The following is a 21480-nucleotide window of genomic DNA, read 5'->3' on the forward strand; positions in this document are numbered from 1 at the left end:
AAATCCTTGATTCATATTGGCGGAAGTGACGAGACTGTAAGTTTTGAACGCCCATATCTTGTAAAAGCGAATTTTGTCGTTGTTTTGAAGCACACTAGCTTATAGATAATCTTAAGGCTTATATATTCATACTAAAAGCCAAAAAACTTTAATTTTGATTTCAGGGGGACTTTAAAATTAAAGGTGCTTTTAAAAGGTTCTTCAAGCGATGCCATTGAAGAACCATTTTAGGTTCCACAAAGAACCATTCAGTCAAAGGTTCTTTAAATAACCATTTCTTGCTTACCTTTTTATAATCTAATATTTACCTTCTTTTGCCACAAAGAACCTTTTGTGAAACAGAAAGGTTCTTCAGATGTTAAAGGTTCTTTATGGAACCATTTAAACAAAAAGGTTCTTCTATGGCATCGTGAAGCACCTTTATTTTTAAGGGTGTATGATAACATGTTAAACCATTAAATTACTTAAAAACATGACTTACTTAACATCCCCCGCACAACCTGGAACATAACATTTATTTCTGTGATCGTCCATTTTTGCTATTGTCCTTGCTTTATTTTTTTTCAATAGCACAATACCTGCAAAACATCTGATGATTGGGCTATGCAAATGTTGGGGGCATAACTATTAATGATCCTGACTTTAACATCATAGTTGCTGTTATATTAGGATTGGCCTCTTTTGCAAACACCAAATTCAGAAGGAGGAGGAAACAATGGTGTTTAAGGCTCACTGTATGTCACGTCCATGTACAGAACTGTTATTATTCAACTATGCCAAGGTAAATACTGTTTTCCATTCTATGGCACCTTTAAAGACGTTTTATAGACCAACAGAAAGCCTGCAAGAGAATAAAAGCATTTGTAACACTTAAGAATAAGCTGTCCTCTGTTTGTGTAAAGCAGCAGTTGTCTAAAGATAGCCGCTGCGATTTTCCATCTAATATACAGTTATTAATCTTTTGACCTTTGATTTAACACTTTATTTTCAGACAGATGAACTGCGTCACTTTGCCTGCGTTTATAAACCTGATATCACACAATCGTTCCACAAGGATCCTGCCATGACGGCAAACCATATCTATTAAATAAAACACTTGAAATGTTCATTCTTTATTTATTCATTCATTTATTTTCTATTTAATTTTTTATTAGTTCTGGACCAGCAGGAAACAATCAGAATAATTCAGATCAGTTACTGATCTCTCCAAACGAATGTGTAGCCTCCAACAAGAAACGCAGAGAGACAATAAACTAGTGCAATAAAGACAACAGAGCAAAGCAGGTGTCATTTATTGTAAAGAACAATGCGCAAACACACTTTATAGGCAAAATATTGGTTTGCTAGGTTTAAAATCACAATACAATAGATCTAGTGTTGAAAATGAAGGTTTACATTTCAGTTGAATTCGACACAGGTTACCATGTCTTGCCCAAGAGCTCGGCAAACACCTTCAGCATTATGTGCGTGTTGAGTCCAGCAAAAATAGTCTGATAAGAATAGAAGTGTGGCAGCAGTGATTGGTGTCTGATTACACGGAGGCGTACAGTCACTCATGTCTCTGTTCTAAAGGCCAGACCTCCAACAAATCCAAAGATCTCAAAGACCGCAAAGATCTCAAGGGATTTCTGTATACCAGGACAAAAGCAGAACCTGGACATTCAGATGTTACTCTTGTAAATCCCTGCCAACTGGTCAACTCTTGATCCTATTAAACATCATTCAGGATATATACAACTGAGCCATGTCTAGTCCCTTCTTAGATGTTGAAGTTTTTAGCTGAGCTACCACAGATTGCTGTCAGTGTGAACACCCTCTAATATTTACAGTGCATCCAATATCACATACTATATTAAGTACCACATTTTGCAACTGTTGAAAATGGGAAGAATGAATGAAATTCGGAAGTACTACATCTGCCATGTTGTTACTGTCATGTACAAACAAACCAGATAGGAGAGTAGATTTGCATCAGTGGGCTTGAAAAATGGTGCTTATTGGCATCTTTCCACAGTTGAAACAAGATTCCTACTGATGTTCATTCATGTTTATTTCATGTGCTGATTGAAGGAAGCACAACAGCGATCTGTCACAACACGGTAAAGAGATTTTTTTTTTTAAATGGCACAATTTGAAAGCTTTGTTTCATAGCATAACATGCTCGGTCTTGTCTGTCTGAGTTGTCAGTTTCCTCTTTGCTCCACAAAGTATTTTTCACTGCATGAGAACATGATGTGTGATATGAGAGTGTCATGGCTTGTCGAATGTAGCAACAGTAACCTTTACAAAGGGTCAATTATGCCACTTCACTTCCAGTCAAAATCTTCTCCCATTGCCTCATGGGATAGTGAAGTGTCCATCAAATGCACACTTTAGAATCTCGGTAGAAGTAGTCATCCTAAAAACTTTTTGCCTTCTGTTTTTCAAATACTACAAATTTTGGATTTTTTTTTTTTTTTTTTTGGCATACTACATCGAGGGAAAAATTTTTTTGATTCCCTGTTTATTTTGTAGGTGTGCCCACTGACTAATTTTAATGGTAGGTTTATTTTAACAGTGAGAGACAGAATTACAACAAAAAAATCCAGAAAAACGCATTTCAAGTTATAAATTGATTTGCATTTTAATGAGTGAAACAAGTATTTCATCCCCTATAATTCAGCAAGATTTCTGGCTCCCAGGTGCAACAAGCTTCATGGCTTGTGTACTTGACTTGTGTAGGTCTACAATCTTGTCTCTGACATCTTTGGACAGCTCTTTGGTCTTGGCCATGTTGGAGAGTTTGGAATCTGATTGATTGGTTGCTTCTGTGGACAGGTGTCTTTTATACAGGTAACAAACTGAGATTAGGAGCAATCCCTTTAAGAGACCTACACAAGCCTGGAATGGGCTACAAGACCATCACCAAGTAGCTTGTTGAGAAAGTGGCAACAGTTGGTGCGATTATTCACAAATGAAATAAACACAAAATAGCTGTCAATCTCCCTCGGTCTGGGGCTCCATGCCAGATCTCTCCTCGTGGAGTTTCAATGATCATGAGAACGGTGAGGAAACAGCCCAAAACTACACAGGAGGATCTTGTCAATGATCTCAAGGCCATAGTCACCAAGAAAACAATTGGTAACACACTACGCCATGAAGGACTGAAATCCTGCAGCGCCCGCAAGGTCTCCCTGCTCAAGAAAGCACATGTACAGACCACATGTGAACATCTGAATGATTGAGAGAAGAACTGGGTGAAAGTGTTGTGGTCAGATGAGACCAAAACTCAACCCACCATGTTTTGGAGGAGGAGGAATGCTGCCTTTGACCCCAAGAACACCATCCCCACCGTCAAACATGGAGGTGGGAACATTATGCTTTGGGGGTGTTTTTCTGCTAAGGAGACAGGACAACTGGACCACATCAAAGAGATGATGTCAAATCTTGAAAATGGGTCGTGGATGGGTATTCCAGCATGACAATGACCCAAAACACATGGTCAAAGCAACAAAGGAGTAGCTAAAGAAGAAGAAGCGCTCAGGTCCTGAAGTGACCTAATCAGTCTCCAGACCTTAATCCCATAGAAAATCTGTGGAGGGACCTGAAGGTTTGAGTTGACAAACATCAGCCTCAAAACCTTAATGACTTGGAGAGGATCTGCAAAGAAGAGTGGGACAAATCCCTCCTGAGACGTGTGCAAACCTGGTGAGCAACTACAAGAAACGTCTAACCTCTGTGATCGCCAACAAGGGTTTTGCCACCAAGTACTAAGTCATATTATTAATACTTATTTCACTCATTAAAATGCAAATCAATTTATAACTTTTTTTAATTATAATACAGAATATTATTATAATAATGCATCACCAATATGTATTCCATCAACAAACAAGGCTCAGCTATGAGTAATTAGATTAGCCTTGGCCAAAGACTATCAATAAAATACATTTCCCAAAACAGTTACACCAATATACGGTTTCTTCTGGATATCAGTTGCCTCAAGATGATCAGCAAACAAGGCTATAATCATAAACACAGCAACATTAAACTTGTGAACATTTCAATAATACATAATGGTCAGGCACAGAGTGACAGTGTGTAACTAGAGCAGACAGAAATGAGATATTTGATGTATCAAAAGAGACTGTTTAATACTGCAAGAGATATGCGACAAATTGTTCCATGTGCGTAGTGTTTGCCAATGAAATAGAGACACGCAGTCTTTCACAGTCACTGACACTGATGCTTTCAAGTTTATTTGAGTCCGTCTCCACAGTCGTTCTGAAAAGACGCTCTTAACAAGCCACAGTGTTTCTCAGGGTGATAAAACTGCCCTTAAATCACAGGGGGAAAAAACTCGCTAAAAGCATTTTTGAGAAAAAATAAAACCTTAAGTAATTTGGCATATTCTTGTATTATTTGATAATTGTGTGCGAAACCAAAGTGGTGAGTCATAATTAACAAAATTCATGTAAATATTCATTACAAACAGTAAAAAATAACTTTATCTTTTTTTTTATGTTGTTCGCTCACTTGCATTAAGTTAAGACTGGAAATGTCTAATTTGTCTTTTAAACCATATTAAGCCAAAGAGTACAAAGTACTCTGTAATAACCTTCTGTCCGATCTGCTCTTGTTTATAAATAAATAAAGAAGGTTTGCATCATTTATTGATATTTAATTAATCGCATAAGTTGCCAGCCCCAAAATATATATGCATTTTATTATCCGCTTCATGCTTCAGATAACATGAAATTAGAAGCATTTTCCTCCAAACTTATGATCTAAAAATACCATAAAACATTAAGTTCTGCTACAAAGGTGATGCTGGCGCTGTGCGGATCAGTCACCCATTTACCGGAGTTCCTTCACATGCCAACCAAGAAATATGAAAGGACAAAATGATCCATCAATATATTTTGAGCTTTGGCAGGCTGATTTCGCTGCAGAAAACAAGACGGTGACTCACACAACTGAACTACAATTCACTCCAAATGTGCCATTGATTCTGACCTTGCCGTCTCAAAATGCAATAAAGCTGTCTGATTGGTTTGCTAGATGTCAACTTGACCAGTGCAAACTTAACAGCACTGAACTAAACCTAAACTAGATTAACAACATCCACCGCAAGAATTATTCTGAGCTAACATCGAAAAGATGTGTCTGACACCAAAATGAACCACTCTTCTGTCATTAAGGCAGATAGTCTGTGAGTCATTCAGTATGGCGATACCTGCGAGCGGGCCATAAAAAGCTCATAAAGTAGCCAGCTCATGGAGTTGGCAGAGGACAGTCACGACAGACGCTCGGCAAGGGCACTCGCTTTTGGTGCAGTTTTATGTAACGTCTTATAAAGTGCTCGCTGAAGTAACTGCCAACTGATTAAGCATGCAATACACATCCTGTTAGTGTGTAAAGTGTATTCATTTTATTAAAGCATGCCATAAAGGGTGTACTATCCGGAAGAGGTGTTAGTGGCGGTGGAGGGGGGTATTTAATTATTTATGTCCTCTGTTTTTGGCAGATCACACCCATTTGAGCCCGAGTCCACACGGGGCTGTTTTGGCCTGTCGCTGATTGAGCTCGGCTGCAGTGATGGTGCCAGAACCGGACATATCAGAGGAAACATGGGACAAGGATTGTCTAGCAGGTGGGCCACAGATCTGATCTGACACGTAATCTAGATTACGTAATTAGATTCCACAAATTAAAGAGGAAAAAAAATTTTAGAGATAATGCACTCACCCCCTAGTCATCCAAGATGTTCATGTCATGAAAGTGACTCGTAATTCAAGTATATTATATTTTAAAATAATATAATATTTAATTAAACATTATTAATTACACTAAATATTAATAATTACACTACATTTACTTTTTTCTGGATTGCATGATTACATATTCACACAATGGCAGTAATTTATTCATACTGTGTGTCATACAGATTTACTTTGACTATATTTACAATGTCACGTAATAAATTTGCAAACCATGTTTCTGATTTGGGCAGACACACGTCTCAAACATACAGACCATGTATGAAACAATGGTCTCCAAGTTACTAAACACTGGTGATGTATATCATATCCAGCAACATTTAGAACCTGTTTGTTCTGGAAGTCTGGACAAAAGTATTTCAAACCTGCAAAACTTTGGTTGTGTAATGTCCTTGCTGTTTGGCATTAATGTTTGTTCATATAATGCAGGTATTCCCAAACATGTTTGTCAGAATCTGAAACCAATATGATATAAAATATTTACTTGAAATATCTCTGAGAAAAGTAATATGTTAATAATTTAACAACATATTTGCATGTTCACAGTTCACGTCTTTAATGGTCACACTGACCTGCAGATAAACATATACATATACTTTTTTGTTTTTAGTGGTCAAGGGTTTACATTTATTTATATTTTTATGATTTAATTATTAAATAGCTTTTTATTAACTCAAAATCCCACTGCAGCTTTTACATTAAGCCCAGTTTGGGAATGTTATGTAATGCATTTTATGATGTTGATGTAAAAAAGGGAATATATTTTCTTTCTCTTTGCTTTTTTTTATCAATATGGTAGATTTAATGGTAAGTTTAAAACAAGTTAGATAAAAAATAAATCCAAAAAGTAATCTAAAAAGTAGCCAGATTACATTACCTACAAATACTGTAAGTAACCTAGATTACAACACTAACCATCGTTTTCATCGTGTAATCTGTAATGGATTACAATTTGTAAGTAATTACCCCATCGACTTCAGCCAGAAATCTTTGTGTAATCTTTGATGACCAATTGACTTTTAAAGATCACATTGCTAAAACTGCTCGATCTTGCAGGTTTGCATTGCACAACATCAGAAAGATCAGGTCCTTCCTAACAGAGCATGCTGTACAACTCCTCGCCCAGGCCCTGGTCATCTCCAGGCTGGACTACTGCAATGCTCTTTTGGCCGGTCTTTCAACATGTACAATCAGGCCTCTACAAATGATTCAGAATGCAGCAGCACGACTGGTCTTCAATGAGCCCCAAAAGGACCCATGTCACACCTCTCTTCATATCCCTGCACTGGCTACCGGTTACGGCTCGCATCAAATTCAAGACACTGATGCTGGCATATAGGACAGTCACCGGCTCATCACCTGCTTACCTCCATTCACTACTACGCATCTACACTCCCTCCAGAAGTCTGAGATCCTCTAGTGCAAGGGTTTTCAATGTGTGGGGAGGCGCAGGGAAAAAAAATATTATATATTAAAAATATAATTATTGAGTTTAAATATTATATATATTTTTATGATGTTTAAATGTTTTTAATTAAACGAAGCTAAATAAATTAATACGTCAAAAATAAGAAAAACATTTTTCATCCAGAAGGCTGTAGCTGTGAATTTTCTGTTTGAAACTTCTGTTTATCAAGCCAGGCGATACAGACAGTCGCGGGGCTGCCAATTGGATTTTTAGGGGCGTTCGACTTGAAGCGGCGCTGTGCAGAAAGGTACATGTTAAAAATCAAAGTACCACATGAGCTATATAGCGCATGCATGCTTTCAAATCACTTTGCGCTACTTTAATGTCATGTCGGTGTGCGTATAGCGCAACTTGAAGCCGCACGCACCTTCTGTCTACAAAACTAGGGTGATGCACCAGAGCAGGGCATATATCCCGTTCAAGGGGTTTGTAAACAGACTCAACACAATGCAAAATCCATGCACGCATTTTACTAAGGTAAATTTGAACGTACATACCGACTTTTTTATACGTTCGATAGTATTGATTTTGCATTGTTTTGAGTCTTTGTGTTTGAAATAGCTTCCTTTTGTGATCTGACGTGGTTTTACATCACAGAATAAGGCAAAATCATTATTTTATATAGGCTAGTATTTTATAAATTGATAAAGGCTATTCATTAGCATGGCATTGCATCTATAGTTTATTCATATAAAAATACCCGATATGGCTTGAAGAACAGAGATAAACCATTAGTCGCAATCGTACAGAAACGTCTTCATGTTTCATCAGTTAAAATATCTCTATCGGAGTTAAGTGTATACCTTTGTCCATATTAGGGACTTCCTGTATGAATGAAACATTGTATTACATGTATTATATTACATGTATATTAACACCTTATTTTGGGTAAAAATAGGAATAATAACACTTTTCTCTAAGTTTTCTCCAGTGTAGAGGAGTTTTTTCCTCTCCCTCAGTGAATGCATATGTTTTTTGTTTTTTTTTTGTCAAAGATTTTTAATCATAACTTATTTTGGAATAAATCCTTATACCTTTCTAAACATTTATAGTTAGGCATCCTGCATGTTAACAGGTCATGCTGCAGTTTTCTGTCAAATAAATAATCATTAACAAATATAGTTTTGTTTTAATGTTTAATTTTTGGTAAATAAAGTCGGAAAACCTTTCTTGTTAAAGTTCAGATTTTATTGTTATGGTTCAGATATTGGAGTTCATGTTAACACGAATAATGATAAAAGGGAGTTAACAGTCTGACATTTTTCTGTGTGTTTTATATATATATATATATACACCACCACAGAGAGGTATTACATCACTTTCCAGAACATTTTTGTTCACTGTTCCTGTCTGGTGGAATGATATTCCCACCCCTATCCGGAATGCAGACTCCTTGACAGTTTCAAGCGACTGCTGAAAACCCATCTCTTTCGACACTATTTGACTCAATAAAAAAAATTAATAAATAAATAAAATAAAAAATGTTGTTTTCTTTTCTTTCTTGAGCTTCCCTTTCTATCCTGTACTCATCTAACAATGCCTGATATAAGGTATTTTGAGCGCTTCCTATGTCGTTCTGCCTCCTTGGGATGAATCGCTTGTTATATTCCCCAATTGTATGTCGCTTTGGATAAAAGCGTCTGCTAAATGAAGAAATGTAAATGCAAGTAATCTACCTACAACTGCTGATGGTGAATCAAACCATCTACAAAAAGGAGAAGTGACCCAATAAATCACAATCAATTCAAGTTCCAATGCCATGTTTTGCTATACTGACAAATAATGTTACCAATCTGTGTTCCAAATAGGGATGTAACGATATTATCAATATCGTCATATTGCAATAGCAAAAGTCTTGATATTATCATGGTCACAAGACGATGTGAAACGATAGGTCTTCCAGGCAAAAAGTGTAGCTTTTAAAATATACTTAAACTTCTTATTCTAACATAAAGAATAAGAAGTTCTCTGGAACAGTCAAACTTAAAAAAAACAAAAGCACAATATGGACTTCTTCAAGCCTGTTTTTGCTGTGCATGTCAAAGCGAGGGCTCACTTCATTTAGGCGATCAGCTTGTGGCCCGGTGTTTTCCGCACCTCAGAACGGCTCAGTTCACAGTGAATGAATGCAGTGAACTTGTGAGTTTAGTGCATGTTTGGGAATGCAACAGGCACAAATTAGGCTTTATTTTTGCAGCAGAAGAATACAGAATTTCACTAGATTTGTAATGAGACACATTTTTGTAAGCCTGTTTTTGCTGAAGCTGGAATTTTCCATCAAAATAAAAGCTTAAAAGTGCAGTATGAATTGTTGACAGCTCAATTGACAGTTAGCAGTTTAAATGGGTAACATTACTGTTAGGGCTGGGCGGTATGACGGTATATATCGTTACCGCGGAATGAAATGTGTACCGTAAAATAATTTTTTATTCTGTGTATACCGCGAAATGAAAATAAGTGGGCGTGGCCAACTCACGTGAGGCTGAGACTGGTCAAACCGTTGAATGCAAGACTGAAGGATACGCTGGGAGGTTGTAAAAACATGGAAAAGGAGAAACGAACAGACGAGGAGGGCTCAAAAGAAAATACTGAGCAGGAGGAGGAATAAAACACAAAATAATCAAATAAGATCAGGTCATTTTCTTTTCTTAAATATTCAAGCTTATTTATTATATAAAGCCCTTTTGTACATTTTCTGGAACAACTACCTATATAAAAAACTATATTGCGAAAGATATCGTTACCGCGAAATAAAATTTTGGTCATACCACCCACGGCTAATTACTGTAGTCCAAATTTAAAACATCTCTTTCAAGTTTGGATAAAAAAAAAGATGAAATATTATTTTTAATTTATTTTACGGTTAATTTGTTTTACAATATATGGCTATTACTGTAATTGTTTTTATTTTTATTATCACATTCTAATTAGTTTGGCTTCCTAAAAAAACAGTGTGAATGTAATTTAGACAGTATATTACAGATACAATGTTGCCTGATTCTCTTTGAAAGTTCAGGTACAAGCCAATTCACTGACTTTTTTTTTTATTAGTTTTCTTAGTTACAAACATGGGTTGGACTTATTAATTTTGAACTTTCAAAGTGCATTAGATAGAATAATTAAACTCATAAAAGCACAAATTTCCCCTCCTAATACTACTAATAATTGTGAGATTTTGATATCGCTACATCCCTAGTTCCAAATAAGACCAACCATGCATTTTTTTTTATAAATTATAAGCCAAGTTTAAAAGCCCACTTGAAAAAAGTTACACATATGGATTACAATTTAAATGAGCATTAAAATCTTTTTTTGGCTCATAAAGCTTGTAAATTTTTAATATGGTTATCAACAGTTTGCATTTGTTTTTGCCATTCTACTGCATCTGTAACATTCCTGTAGCTCAAACAATAATGCATGGCACCAGCAACAGCAAGGTCACAGGCTTGATTCCCACAGAATGAATAAACTAAAAAACGCAGTATATCTTGAATGCATTGTATACTTTAGTTTAGCACCAGCAAAGGCATAAATACATCTTTGTGAGCATCACTTACGATCACAAACAACTCAAGAACAGAATATTTGCATAAACATTTAACTCCATATAAAAAGTAAATGACAGCAACGATGCTTCTAGCCACACATATTTCCTATTTTTATTAGGGATGCAACGATACCATTTTTTCAAAACCGATCCGATACCAAAAATTCTGAGTATCGGCCGATACCGATACCAGGCCGATATCAGTGGGGGTATTTGACCTTCAAAACTAAAGAATGTATACAATTCACTTTGTCATTAAGATTTATTTGTTTTGAGGTAAAGAAAGAAATACCCAATCTGCTTGCACATTGTTGGATAAAAAAAGGGCGGGAAAAGAGATACATGCATGAGTGCAATCAAATTCATAAATTCATATTAAGATTAATGTTTAAAAAATAACATTTTGAAAACAGAAATATTACAGATATAAATAACTGAACAGATCTGCCAGCATATGGCGGCAAGACACTGATTTAATTACTGAATCATTTCCTCATTTGATTCGTTCGAACGGATGGTTCATTCAGGAATAAAGCAAGTGACTCTCTGTGACTCTCTGTGAAATCTCTGGGAAATTGAATCATTTCACTAGATTCGTTTAAAAACGCACGTTCATTCATAAACGAAACACCGCTGTGTTTGAGTGGAGATGCACAGCGGCTCAGTTGTGACTTGTTTCAGACCACTTTTGACGACGAAATAGAGCAAAATCAGGCAGACAATGCAAGTCATTTAATAATAACTTCTTATTTAACTGCTGTATTAAACAATATCTCATTTACACAGTATTTACAAAGAAAGTATTAAAAACTGTCACTCTGTTCGCAAAGTCCTTGTGTTCTTTTGCTTGATGCTTTTGAAGATGCTTGATTAAATTTGTGGTGTTGTGATTCGAAACACTACTTCCACCTCTTGAAACTTTGGCTTTGCGAATATTACAATTTGCAGTGCTACTAGCTGCTGTATCAAGAGTAAAATATTTCCAAATCAGGGACATGTTTACTGCGCTGAGGTGGACTTTGCATGTGAAAGTTCCCTCTGAACTCGCCTGTCACACTCACGTCAGATATGCTTGTGTAAGCAGCGCAACGCTTTTTAAATGTATTTTATTTTTAAGGCAATGTTTTAAAATAATTGTGTTCTTGTATGAATTATTATAGTTTTTACAGTTTTATTTCTTGCTATTTATTTAATCAAACTCTGGTAACGGTATCGAATTTGGATCGGTCACGCATCACCGATATCCGATCCATTCAAAAAGCCTGATCGGCGTCGATACGATGCAACCCTAATTTTTATTTAAGTTTTGTTTTTTAACTCTCTTTATGGTGCAGGAGTTTAAAGAGAATCTTGCCATCTTTGTGCATTAGTTCAGGCCTCCAAATGTCTAGGCCTGTCTCCAATAACAGCATCTATTACTAATGAATCAGAGTCAAGAGCGCTTTTGTCTTGAGTTTGTATCAAGTGCACAAACATCAGTTGACGGTGATTGATTACTAAAGATCAGATGATCTTATGAAAACAAGGGAAAGTAGACAGCATTGTGTGTTATAGAGTATCACCAGACTCAAAGGACCTGGAGCAGCTGAGTTCTTTTGGTATGTATCAAGCCAGTTTTTAATGTAATGTATTCTTTCATACATCATCTCAAAGAGCAATGTGAGAGATTTGTTTGAGACTTACCTTCAGCAGCTCCCGGGGGAAATCTTGTCCTCCATTGAGTCCGTCCAGGTTATTGACGAATTCCTGGCACGTCATCTTCTTCCCAATATTCTGTGGGGCATGAGAAACATTTATTGGGCTGTTAATGGGACAGGATGGCACTGCATCACCCTGATTTAACCCCGCGAGTCTGACACGACCTAACACTACTGACAGCAGCAGAGGAGGGGATCTCTAATGAATTCATGCTGACATCCCAGCATGCACTCCTACAATGGCTGTAAATCAGTCAGCCCTGTTTTCTCATCAAATTTACAAACTGAATAGAGCCTGCCGTTAAACATAAGGAATAATATTCACTGGGGTGGACAGCAAGGCCAAAACCTTATATCACTATGTAATTGTTTTTGCTGGCAATTCAATGTAAAACACAGTTGAATATACTATTTTATACCATGGTCTGTCTGAAGGTGCGCATTAAAACGGTTTAATGCACAGGTAGTGCCTAGTCAGTTTAATCACTGTTCTATATTAATGCCAAAAACATTATCACAATATTTTTTCATATCAGTCGATATATTGATAATTAATGTCCAATCTTTATTTCTAAAGAGTTTAAAGCCAGATTTTTGGTCCAAACAGAAAGTTGTAGAAACCAGACCATTAATTATCCTTAACAGAATAAATATCTTAATAGAAAAATGTATTTCTTGGTTTCTGCATATGCCGTCTGACTGTATGGTGGCGCACAGTGTTTCTGCTGTTTGTCAGTGCTGTTTCATCTGGCTTTAAACTAGTTTAAATCAGCAAATCATTTGTGTTAAATTCACGTACTTCACACTGGATCTCACAGCACTGTTTAGTGCTCCCGAGTAAACACATCTGCTCTAGTAAACTTGCACTCCGCTGCTGCTTGAACTTTGATTTGAGCGGATAAAGGGTCCATGTGGCACGCTTCAATCGAATAGCACCATTTCATTCAGCTTTTGGCGCATAAACATATCAGTCATTCACTTGCCCGAGTAAAAAAAATTACTTGTCCGGGGTTATAAGACACTTTTTTTTGTGATATTTGCCCTAAATTAATTTCTAGGACACTTTTTAATCTTATGAAGGGCACATTTTCCTAACCTTACTAAATGTGTCATCATTTACATCATATTCTTAAATTTGATCAATATACTAATTTAAAGTAAAACTGTTTAATGCAAACATAGCCATGGATTTTCCCCTACATAACATTTTTTAAAAGTAATTAACACTTTCATTCAGCAATCATCCATTAAATTCGTCAAAGAATTAACAAAGAATGCTGAAAAGTAAACAGGTATCAATTAGATTTGAAAATTAAATTTATTTGTATAGTGCTTTTCACAATACACAATTTTTTTTCAGAAACCATGCTGTCTTGTCAGTAATACCTTATTGCTTTAGCATACAGCAAGTTTAACTGCTGGCAGGACAATATAAAAAGATGATTATATGATTACCAGATCCTTTTGCATCTAGTTATCTTGCATTTATTGTTGTCTAGCACAGTGGTTCTCAATCCTGGTCCTGGGGGACCCCTGCTCTGCACATCAGGTGTGTTAAATAAGGGATACATGCAAAATGTGCAGAGCAGGGGTCCCCCAGGACCAGGATTGAGAACCACTGCTCTAGCACATATATCAGTGTCACAGTGACATGTTACAAAGGCAATCAAGAGATTTAAATACTTGGTACAAAAATATAAAATATATTTAAAAAAGAAACTGTTGTTTGAAATTTTAATATTTCACAATATAACTGTTTTTTCTGTATTTTGGGTAGGGATGCACCACAATGAAAATACTTGGCCGAAGCCAAACTAAATTAGCCAATTTTTGTTTTTTACAATTTTGTCTTGCTTTTCAAACGGAAAAAAAAATCAATTACAAAACAAAATTTTACAAATATTTATTTAACACTGAACATTTTTAACATTCTAGTAGACATTATAGCCTACCAACAAAGCATAATTTTACTTACAATTAATAAGTTAGTAAAATAACATTCTTTGGCCATTTTTAAGACCCCCTTCTTCAATCAAGCATGTGTTTGTAATGTACAAATGAATGCAGCCTTGCTGAGCAAAGGAGAATGTTATGATTAATGTATTAATAGAGCTGTTGTTATGATTGTTATCATTATTTTTGTCTTACTTTTTATTTTACAGAATAACAGTAAAATTACAATGCTAACATTTATGAATGTTGACTTTGATTTTGGTGGAAATTTGCAAGAAGACCTCAGTACTACTTTTGCTGACAGCAGCAGATTTATGAATGATTCTCAGGCCCGTTTCACACCGCAAGCCTGAGCAGAGCGTGAGCTTCACGTCAGCGTAACTACAGCTACAGTAGAGCGTGCAGCTGCTCCAAAGCATTTAGTAATCAGCTTTTCTCTATGAAACTGATTACATGTAAATATGAAATTGATAATGAAACTGCAGAAGCAGCTTCAACCCAGGCCTTTTCCTTCGAAGATAAGTATTTGTAATACTTATTGGTGGGATCATAAAGCACTCAGGGGAGCGCGGGGAACAAACAAAGCATTTTGGCTCGTTTATGTGTCTTGTGTTCTATGAGAACTGTGTGTGGAGGGAGTGGAGTGTTTTTCTGAACGTTTCATCTATTTGCGCACATTATTTTGAACTATACTGTGTAGCTGTGTGTTGCGATTAGGGTCGTCCCACGCACGGTTGCGATGTGTTCATTGTCAAACTCAAAAATAGATTATTTTTATTATTATATATTTTTTAAAATGGCATTATTTTATTTGTGAAAGTTAATAATTTTATTTTATTGACCAAATATTTTAGTTTGTCGTGTATATTTTTTTTCATTCGATCAGATAACATTTTAAGCTGTCATTTGGTGATGTTACAACGTGCTCCTCAGTGTTACATTGTATCCCACCAGCTTGGCATGTTGTCACACTTCACTTCCTTTCTTTTGAGGTAAATAACAAAAAAAAAACGTATACACTGTAATTATGAAACAAAGCGACATATTTGCATTAGACAAACAACATTTACACAAACTGAGAAATGCAAAAAGTGTTACGTTGTGCTCCCCAATCATAAAGCTGCACATGAATGAGGTAAAATATGGGTTAGGCTTGTGCCGATAGACGATAGTATCGTGTATCGACGATAGTCAGAGATATCGCCTGTTGCTGATGCCTTTGACGATAGTTAGACGATTATTATTATTATCCGTCAACAAAGAACTTAACTTTAGCAATGCAGCACAGAGAGTCTGTTCTAGGATGCTTCAGAAACTTGCCGCGGTATAAACACACGCATAGAGAGGCCACAGCACCCTAACGCACCTCATGCAGTGAAAATGGGAGATTTTCATCATACAGTAGGGTGGTAGATTCTAAAGGGAGTGTTATATTATATTAGCATTGCAGTCATTAGGATAACCGAGGTAGTAAAACCTGGTTCAGGCTGAATTAATTACGATGTATCATAATCAGTCTGTATATAGTAAACAAACATTCATCTCAGTAACATCTATAGGCGTTAATTAGAATTACGATGCGATCAGATGGCGCTAAACATACGCACGTGAATTACACGCGCATCACTTCTCCGCATCCAACATGAACTGAACTACACCATCACCTGATGATAACGGTCAGACATACAGCGGTAACATTATTGCAGTATGACGGGTAAAGAAAGATTCATTCATTTACATTCTGGCACGCACATTTACAACTCACTCACTGACGATAGCAGAGAATGAAACCGAAAGTAACTTGAACAACTCCGGTAGATAGCGCTCTGTACACGCACAACTTAATCATATGCCAATAGAAAGTCTACCTTTACAAAACGAATAAGGAATTTAGTACAGAGATAATTAATTAAATTAGCACGATAGTATCGTGTATCGGCGATCTCTCAGGCTGACGATAGGACGATATGAAAATTGAGCATATCGCCCAACACTAATATGGGTAGCGCTAGAGCCTACATATGTGTATTTTTTTTAACATTTTTCATTTATTATTATTATTATTAGGGATGCACGATATGAAATTTTTTACCGATACAGATAGCCGATAATTAAGTCCTTCTTGTGGCCGATACCGATACATTCATATTTTTATATGATAATTTTGTGCACCCAGGAGAATACAAAATCTGAGATAAACTAATGAAATGTATATTACTGTATATATCTGGGTCTAACAATCATAGCAAACATCAGTCCTGAAATGTTTTTATTTTTTGTGTAAGGCACCACAATTCTAAATAAATAAAATGCTATGACATTTGTCAACCTGGAAAAACTGAAAAGTGCATCCTGGAGTAACGTCAGATGTCCAAATGTCCGTTAAAGCTTCTTATTGATCATATTATGAATGTGTGCAGCAACCAAATCGTACAAGGCGGGGAATAAAACATCAGAATCGAGATAAAAACATCAACTTTTCAGAATGCCGCAAACCCAACGCAGGTCATATAACATGAACCAACTAATCGGCTTCACCCGTTCCCTTAATAACATTGAAAGCACTGCCAAGGTGGAGAAACAGCTCATCATAGCTGTACAGGAATAACCATTTTTAAATAAATTTAATAACAGAGCTACTGCAAGCGATTTTTAATGCTGAAAATCCATTTATCATTTGCTGAAACTTTCACGTCTTTATGGAGATCGCAGGTCATGGTTGCTTAGCAACGGCAGACGCCACAGCAGAGCAGGCTACAGAGCGGTTTGGAAAGAAAGAAAGCGGCGCGTCTAGTGTTTTCCACACGTTTTTAGGCACGACATGTGAACGGCCCCTAAAACAGATTCACCGCGATGACGACCTCTGAAGTGAGATTTGTTATGTTAAGACTTGACGGCTTTTTACCTCCTCTCAGAATCCTTGCTAAACATGTGCTGCAAATAGCAATAGCATCGTCCTCATCTGCCACCGCAAAAAACTTCCAGACGGGCGAAGACGATGATGACGACACAGATGATGACGTATTACACGCGACAAAGGCCGAGAGTCACTGCAGTTTACAGCTGCAGTCACTTGCACTCGGAAAGCAGACGAATCTCAGATAAACCAGACTGATTGATTGATTTACCAGCAAGAGTCCTTTATCGGATCGGGTTTCATTTATTTATCGGAGCAATAAAAATTACGTAATTTTTACCCATATCTGTCCGATAAATATCGTGCATCCCTAATTATTATTATTATATTTTACCTTTATTTATATAGTGCTTTATACAATCCAAGACTCAAAGCAGCTTTTTCTTGATGCAAAAAAAAATAATATATATATCATAAAAAATTCTGCCGTAAAACATTTTGTAATTTTCGGCCTATTTATTTTAATACGCCATGCTTGTACCCAAACTGAATAATTAAAAACACATTTATATCTTCTGTAGCCTAGGCCTACATATCTTGGATTAATTTTCTTTTGATAACGATTCTTGTTAAACTCACTAGACATGCGTATGATATGTGCATTTTAAGCTTGTTCTATGCATTTTATAGAACTTTTTTGTGTGAAATCAGATTTATTTTGGCCATCATAGTGTACTGTTCCTTTATTTGAGCTGCTATTTGAGCAGCTGTTCCTGCTGCCGGTGTGAATGCACTCATTTGTTAACATGGGCGCCGACGCCGCTCACGCTTGCGGTGTGAAACGGGCCTCATCATGCAGATTAGAATCTCTGTCAGAATAAATACAATTGGTGCGTGTATTAGACAACATAACGATCTGTAGTTTATTTACTAATGGTTTAAGGCCATTTGGTGATTTCAGTCATCATACAGTAACCAGCAACAACCAGCCCTTTCTCTTCTCATGGAAGACATGCGATGTGCCACTAAACAGTCTCTCACTGTCGGTGCTTGCAACTGTCTTCCTCAGACAGTTTTAAATGCTTCCACACTGCCCACATGTTTGCTGCATTAGTGCATGCCTCTATTTGATCGTCATTGATCGTCATCATGTCATTGTTTGGTATAATTGTAGAGCTCTTTTCCAAAACGCAATAAATTTAGTTAATTATGTCATTTTGCAGTGCACTGAACCTATTCACTGCTCAATAAATGTTTCATGCCAAATCGCTATACTTCCTTGTTTAAAATGTACTGCAAGATGCAGTTTCTTTCCAAAACGCTATAAACGGCAAACCTGTTTTTAATCTAAATGCGATATATCCGCTCGAAAATTCAGAACTCGGTGAGCGTTTGGCGCAATCTAACATGGTGGCGCTCTGAAGCGAGAGATGTTTGTGTTCAGTCTTCTAAATGAGTGCGTTAAACTAGATTAACAATTTTGATTAGGGCTGCAACAACTAATCGATAAAATCGATTATTATCGATAATGAAATCCGTCGACAACGATTCTCATTATCGATTAATCGGGTCCGCACACAGTGCACGTACAAGTTCAGAGGATCACCTCAAATTACAGCACTGAATGAAGCATTTCTAGAGACAAAATGCATCTAAAACTAGTGGAGGAAACAGACTGAGATGCTGCAGGAGAGTTACGTGATCCAAGCTGCCCAAAACATGAGAATTCCTCATTTTAAACTTGAAGCTAATAGCGTAATGGCTTGCCCTGTGAGGCGCTTTGACAGATCCGTTTGCATCCTCAGCATGAAAACTTTCAGTTTACGGTCATATCCTTATCTGTAAATGTCACACATTCACACAAGCATTTCCATTTATGCATAAAAGTCCATTCTGACAGTCTGTGTTAAGTTTAAATCTTTAATGAATAAGCATATCAGACAGGAACACAGACGGGGAGACAATTAATACTCCGCGCAAAAACATTCATTGTGTTGAAACATCTGTCGTTGAATGTTAAATTTTAATTTAAATACAAGTGCACGTACCTATTTATGGAGGGTAGGAACTGTATGGCTGTGACGGTGGCAGATTTTTACCACCGCCGGTGGTGCTGTGTTTTATATAAAGGAGGCTCAAACATTATTAACAAACGTGCGTGTATATTTTAGCAATTCAGTCAGTGAACAAGCAGCCTACAAAACGCTAAAATAAATCAAAGAAATTGTACATTTAAATAAAAAAGTAGCCTAAATAAGTGTTAAATAGGCTATTACACAAACATTCGTTGCAAAAATTCCTAACAACCTCGACAGCTGATCAGAATTACTGGCCCGAGTTCTCTTCCCCATTGCACAGCTGCTGTTTTTAATAGCAAAGTAATTACATTTATTTTCGTTTCTTTAGTTTATAAAGTTAATTTAGAAACACATTTGGAACATGTTTTTTTGTGAAATTCAAGTTTTTGTAACGAGTCAAGCAACGACCAAGCGGCCGGCGGCAGACAGATCAATTTAGCCTTCTCAGGTCTTCATGATTTAAATTAAAATCCTTAGATATAAAAAACTTAAAGCATATCACAATATTAGTTTATTCGTTTAACCAAGATAAATGTGTGCTAGGTGCATATCCAGTCGTTTGTGCGGAGAGTGAAAGCTAAAGCGCTTTGCAGGACATGGTGCCGCCAGCGCCATGGGAAACTTCATTTTTGCTCATAAAGGTAAGAGTAATAAATTGACTTTAAATTATTACTTCACTACTATAAACAAAATAATTCAAATCGAAAACAAAACAATTTTATTAGCTATAGGCCTAATCCATAAAGATGCATTTAACGCAAACTAATAGCTGTCACCAGACGATCTGATGATAAATTTAGCCAGTTTTATGAAAGACCAAAACAAGGTTTACAAGGACAGGGCCATACCTCTCCTGGACATAACGCAAGTGGAAAGGCAGCATCTGAAAGTCTAAACAAACGAAGGCCGACATTAAAAATAAAGATTTATATTAATTTATAGTATGAGTGCCTAATGCCATATGTTGCATGTTCTCTTGTTTTTTTTAAAGACATAAAGGAGCAATGTTTTGGAAAAAAATAATGGATTTGTAGCGTTTTGCAAAAAAATAAATATAAACTTTGAATGTATAATCGACAATATTGTTGTTTCATTTAACAATCATTGTTTAACATGTTCAGAATGCGCCAACAGACCATTTTAACAGAATAAATTGAATATTAACAAAATATATGGGTCTAGGCAAAAAATGTCATTTTCATGAAAACTTTTTTCGTTTTGGCAAAGCGCTCCTCAATTTATTCGCCCTTTTCCCTTATTCTACCGAACACTGAAATATTGTTTTTTCTATTTTCAGCCGAAACATTCGGTGCATCCCTAATTTTGGGTCAAAAAATGCTTTGAAAAACATGTAAAGCCTACACATTGGAACTGCCGTATGATTCACAGACTGCTGCACCTCATTATGCACTGGATAAGATGACATCTTTAACTAAATGTACAGGATTAAGAATATCTATTTCAATCTGGAACTGATCTAATCCAGTAGCATGAGATTATGTAACTGCAGTATGTAACCACTAACTAATGACTAAGGTCCTCTGAGAACTTGCTCATGAGCTACTTCGTTGTTGATCTCTGAGCTATTGTATAGTGTGCATGCATAAAAATTGAATGGAATTAATAGTTTGCATACTGTTACAGCATTAGCTATCCAATGATATTTTTTTTGTATGCATCTGTTTTGTTTTGGTCACATTAGTTCTGTCTTTGTTTTTTGAGAAAGCAAATTACTAAAATACAAGTGGAAAAAAATAACTATTCACCATTTTCATAGTGCTGGCACAACAGATGCAGTTTCACAGTCCTACAATTGCTACAATGACTTTTTCACAATTGCAGTGCTGCATCTCATCATAACAACATCATGAACAACACTGTAACCTGCTGAAACCTGTGGTGGAATATAATTCACGATTTACAGCGGAACTTTAAGCATTTCACAAGCGCCTACAGCGACTGCTGCTATTATACATTCTCTGCAATTACTCTGAACCTTGATTTCTCCTTCACAGCATCAGATTGCTGCTTTTATAATGTCACAGACAAAGACTGAAGGAGCGGCCGTTTGCATTCTAAAATAAAGCGCAGACGGTGTTTGTTCCACTGACTTTACTGTTC

At 36.4% G+C, this 21480-nt stretch overlaps 1 protein-coding gene across 3 annotated transcripts in view; it reads right to left on the reverse strand.

Moving 5' to 3' along the window:
• The window catches only part of psd3l (pleckstrin and Sec7 domain containing 3, like), a 153802-nt gene that overhangs the window by 51321 nt on the left and 81001 nt on the right, over positions 1 to 21480 (reverse strand). For all 3 annotated transcript variants that reach the window (XM_073830094.1, XM_073830095.1, XM_073830096.1), the window contains one exon: positions 12458 to 12547. In XM_073830094.1, coding sequence (XP_073686195.1) covers positions 12458 to 12547 — 90 coding nt within the window. The remainder of the gene's footprint in view (positions 1 to 12457; positions 12548 to 21480) is intronic.

This window comes from Garra rufa, chromosome 23, assembly GCF_049309525.1.
Source record: "Garra rufa chromosome 23, GarRuf1.0, whole genome shotgun sequence".
In the NCBI taxonomy this organism is placed as follows: Eukaryota; Metazoa; Chordata; class Actinopteri; order Cypriniformes; family Cyprinidae; genus Garra; species Garra rufa.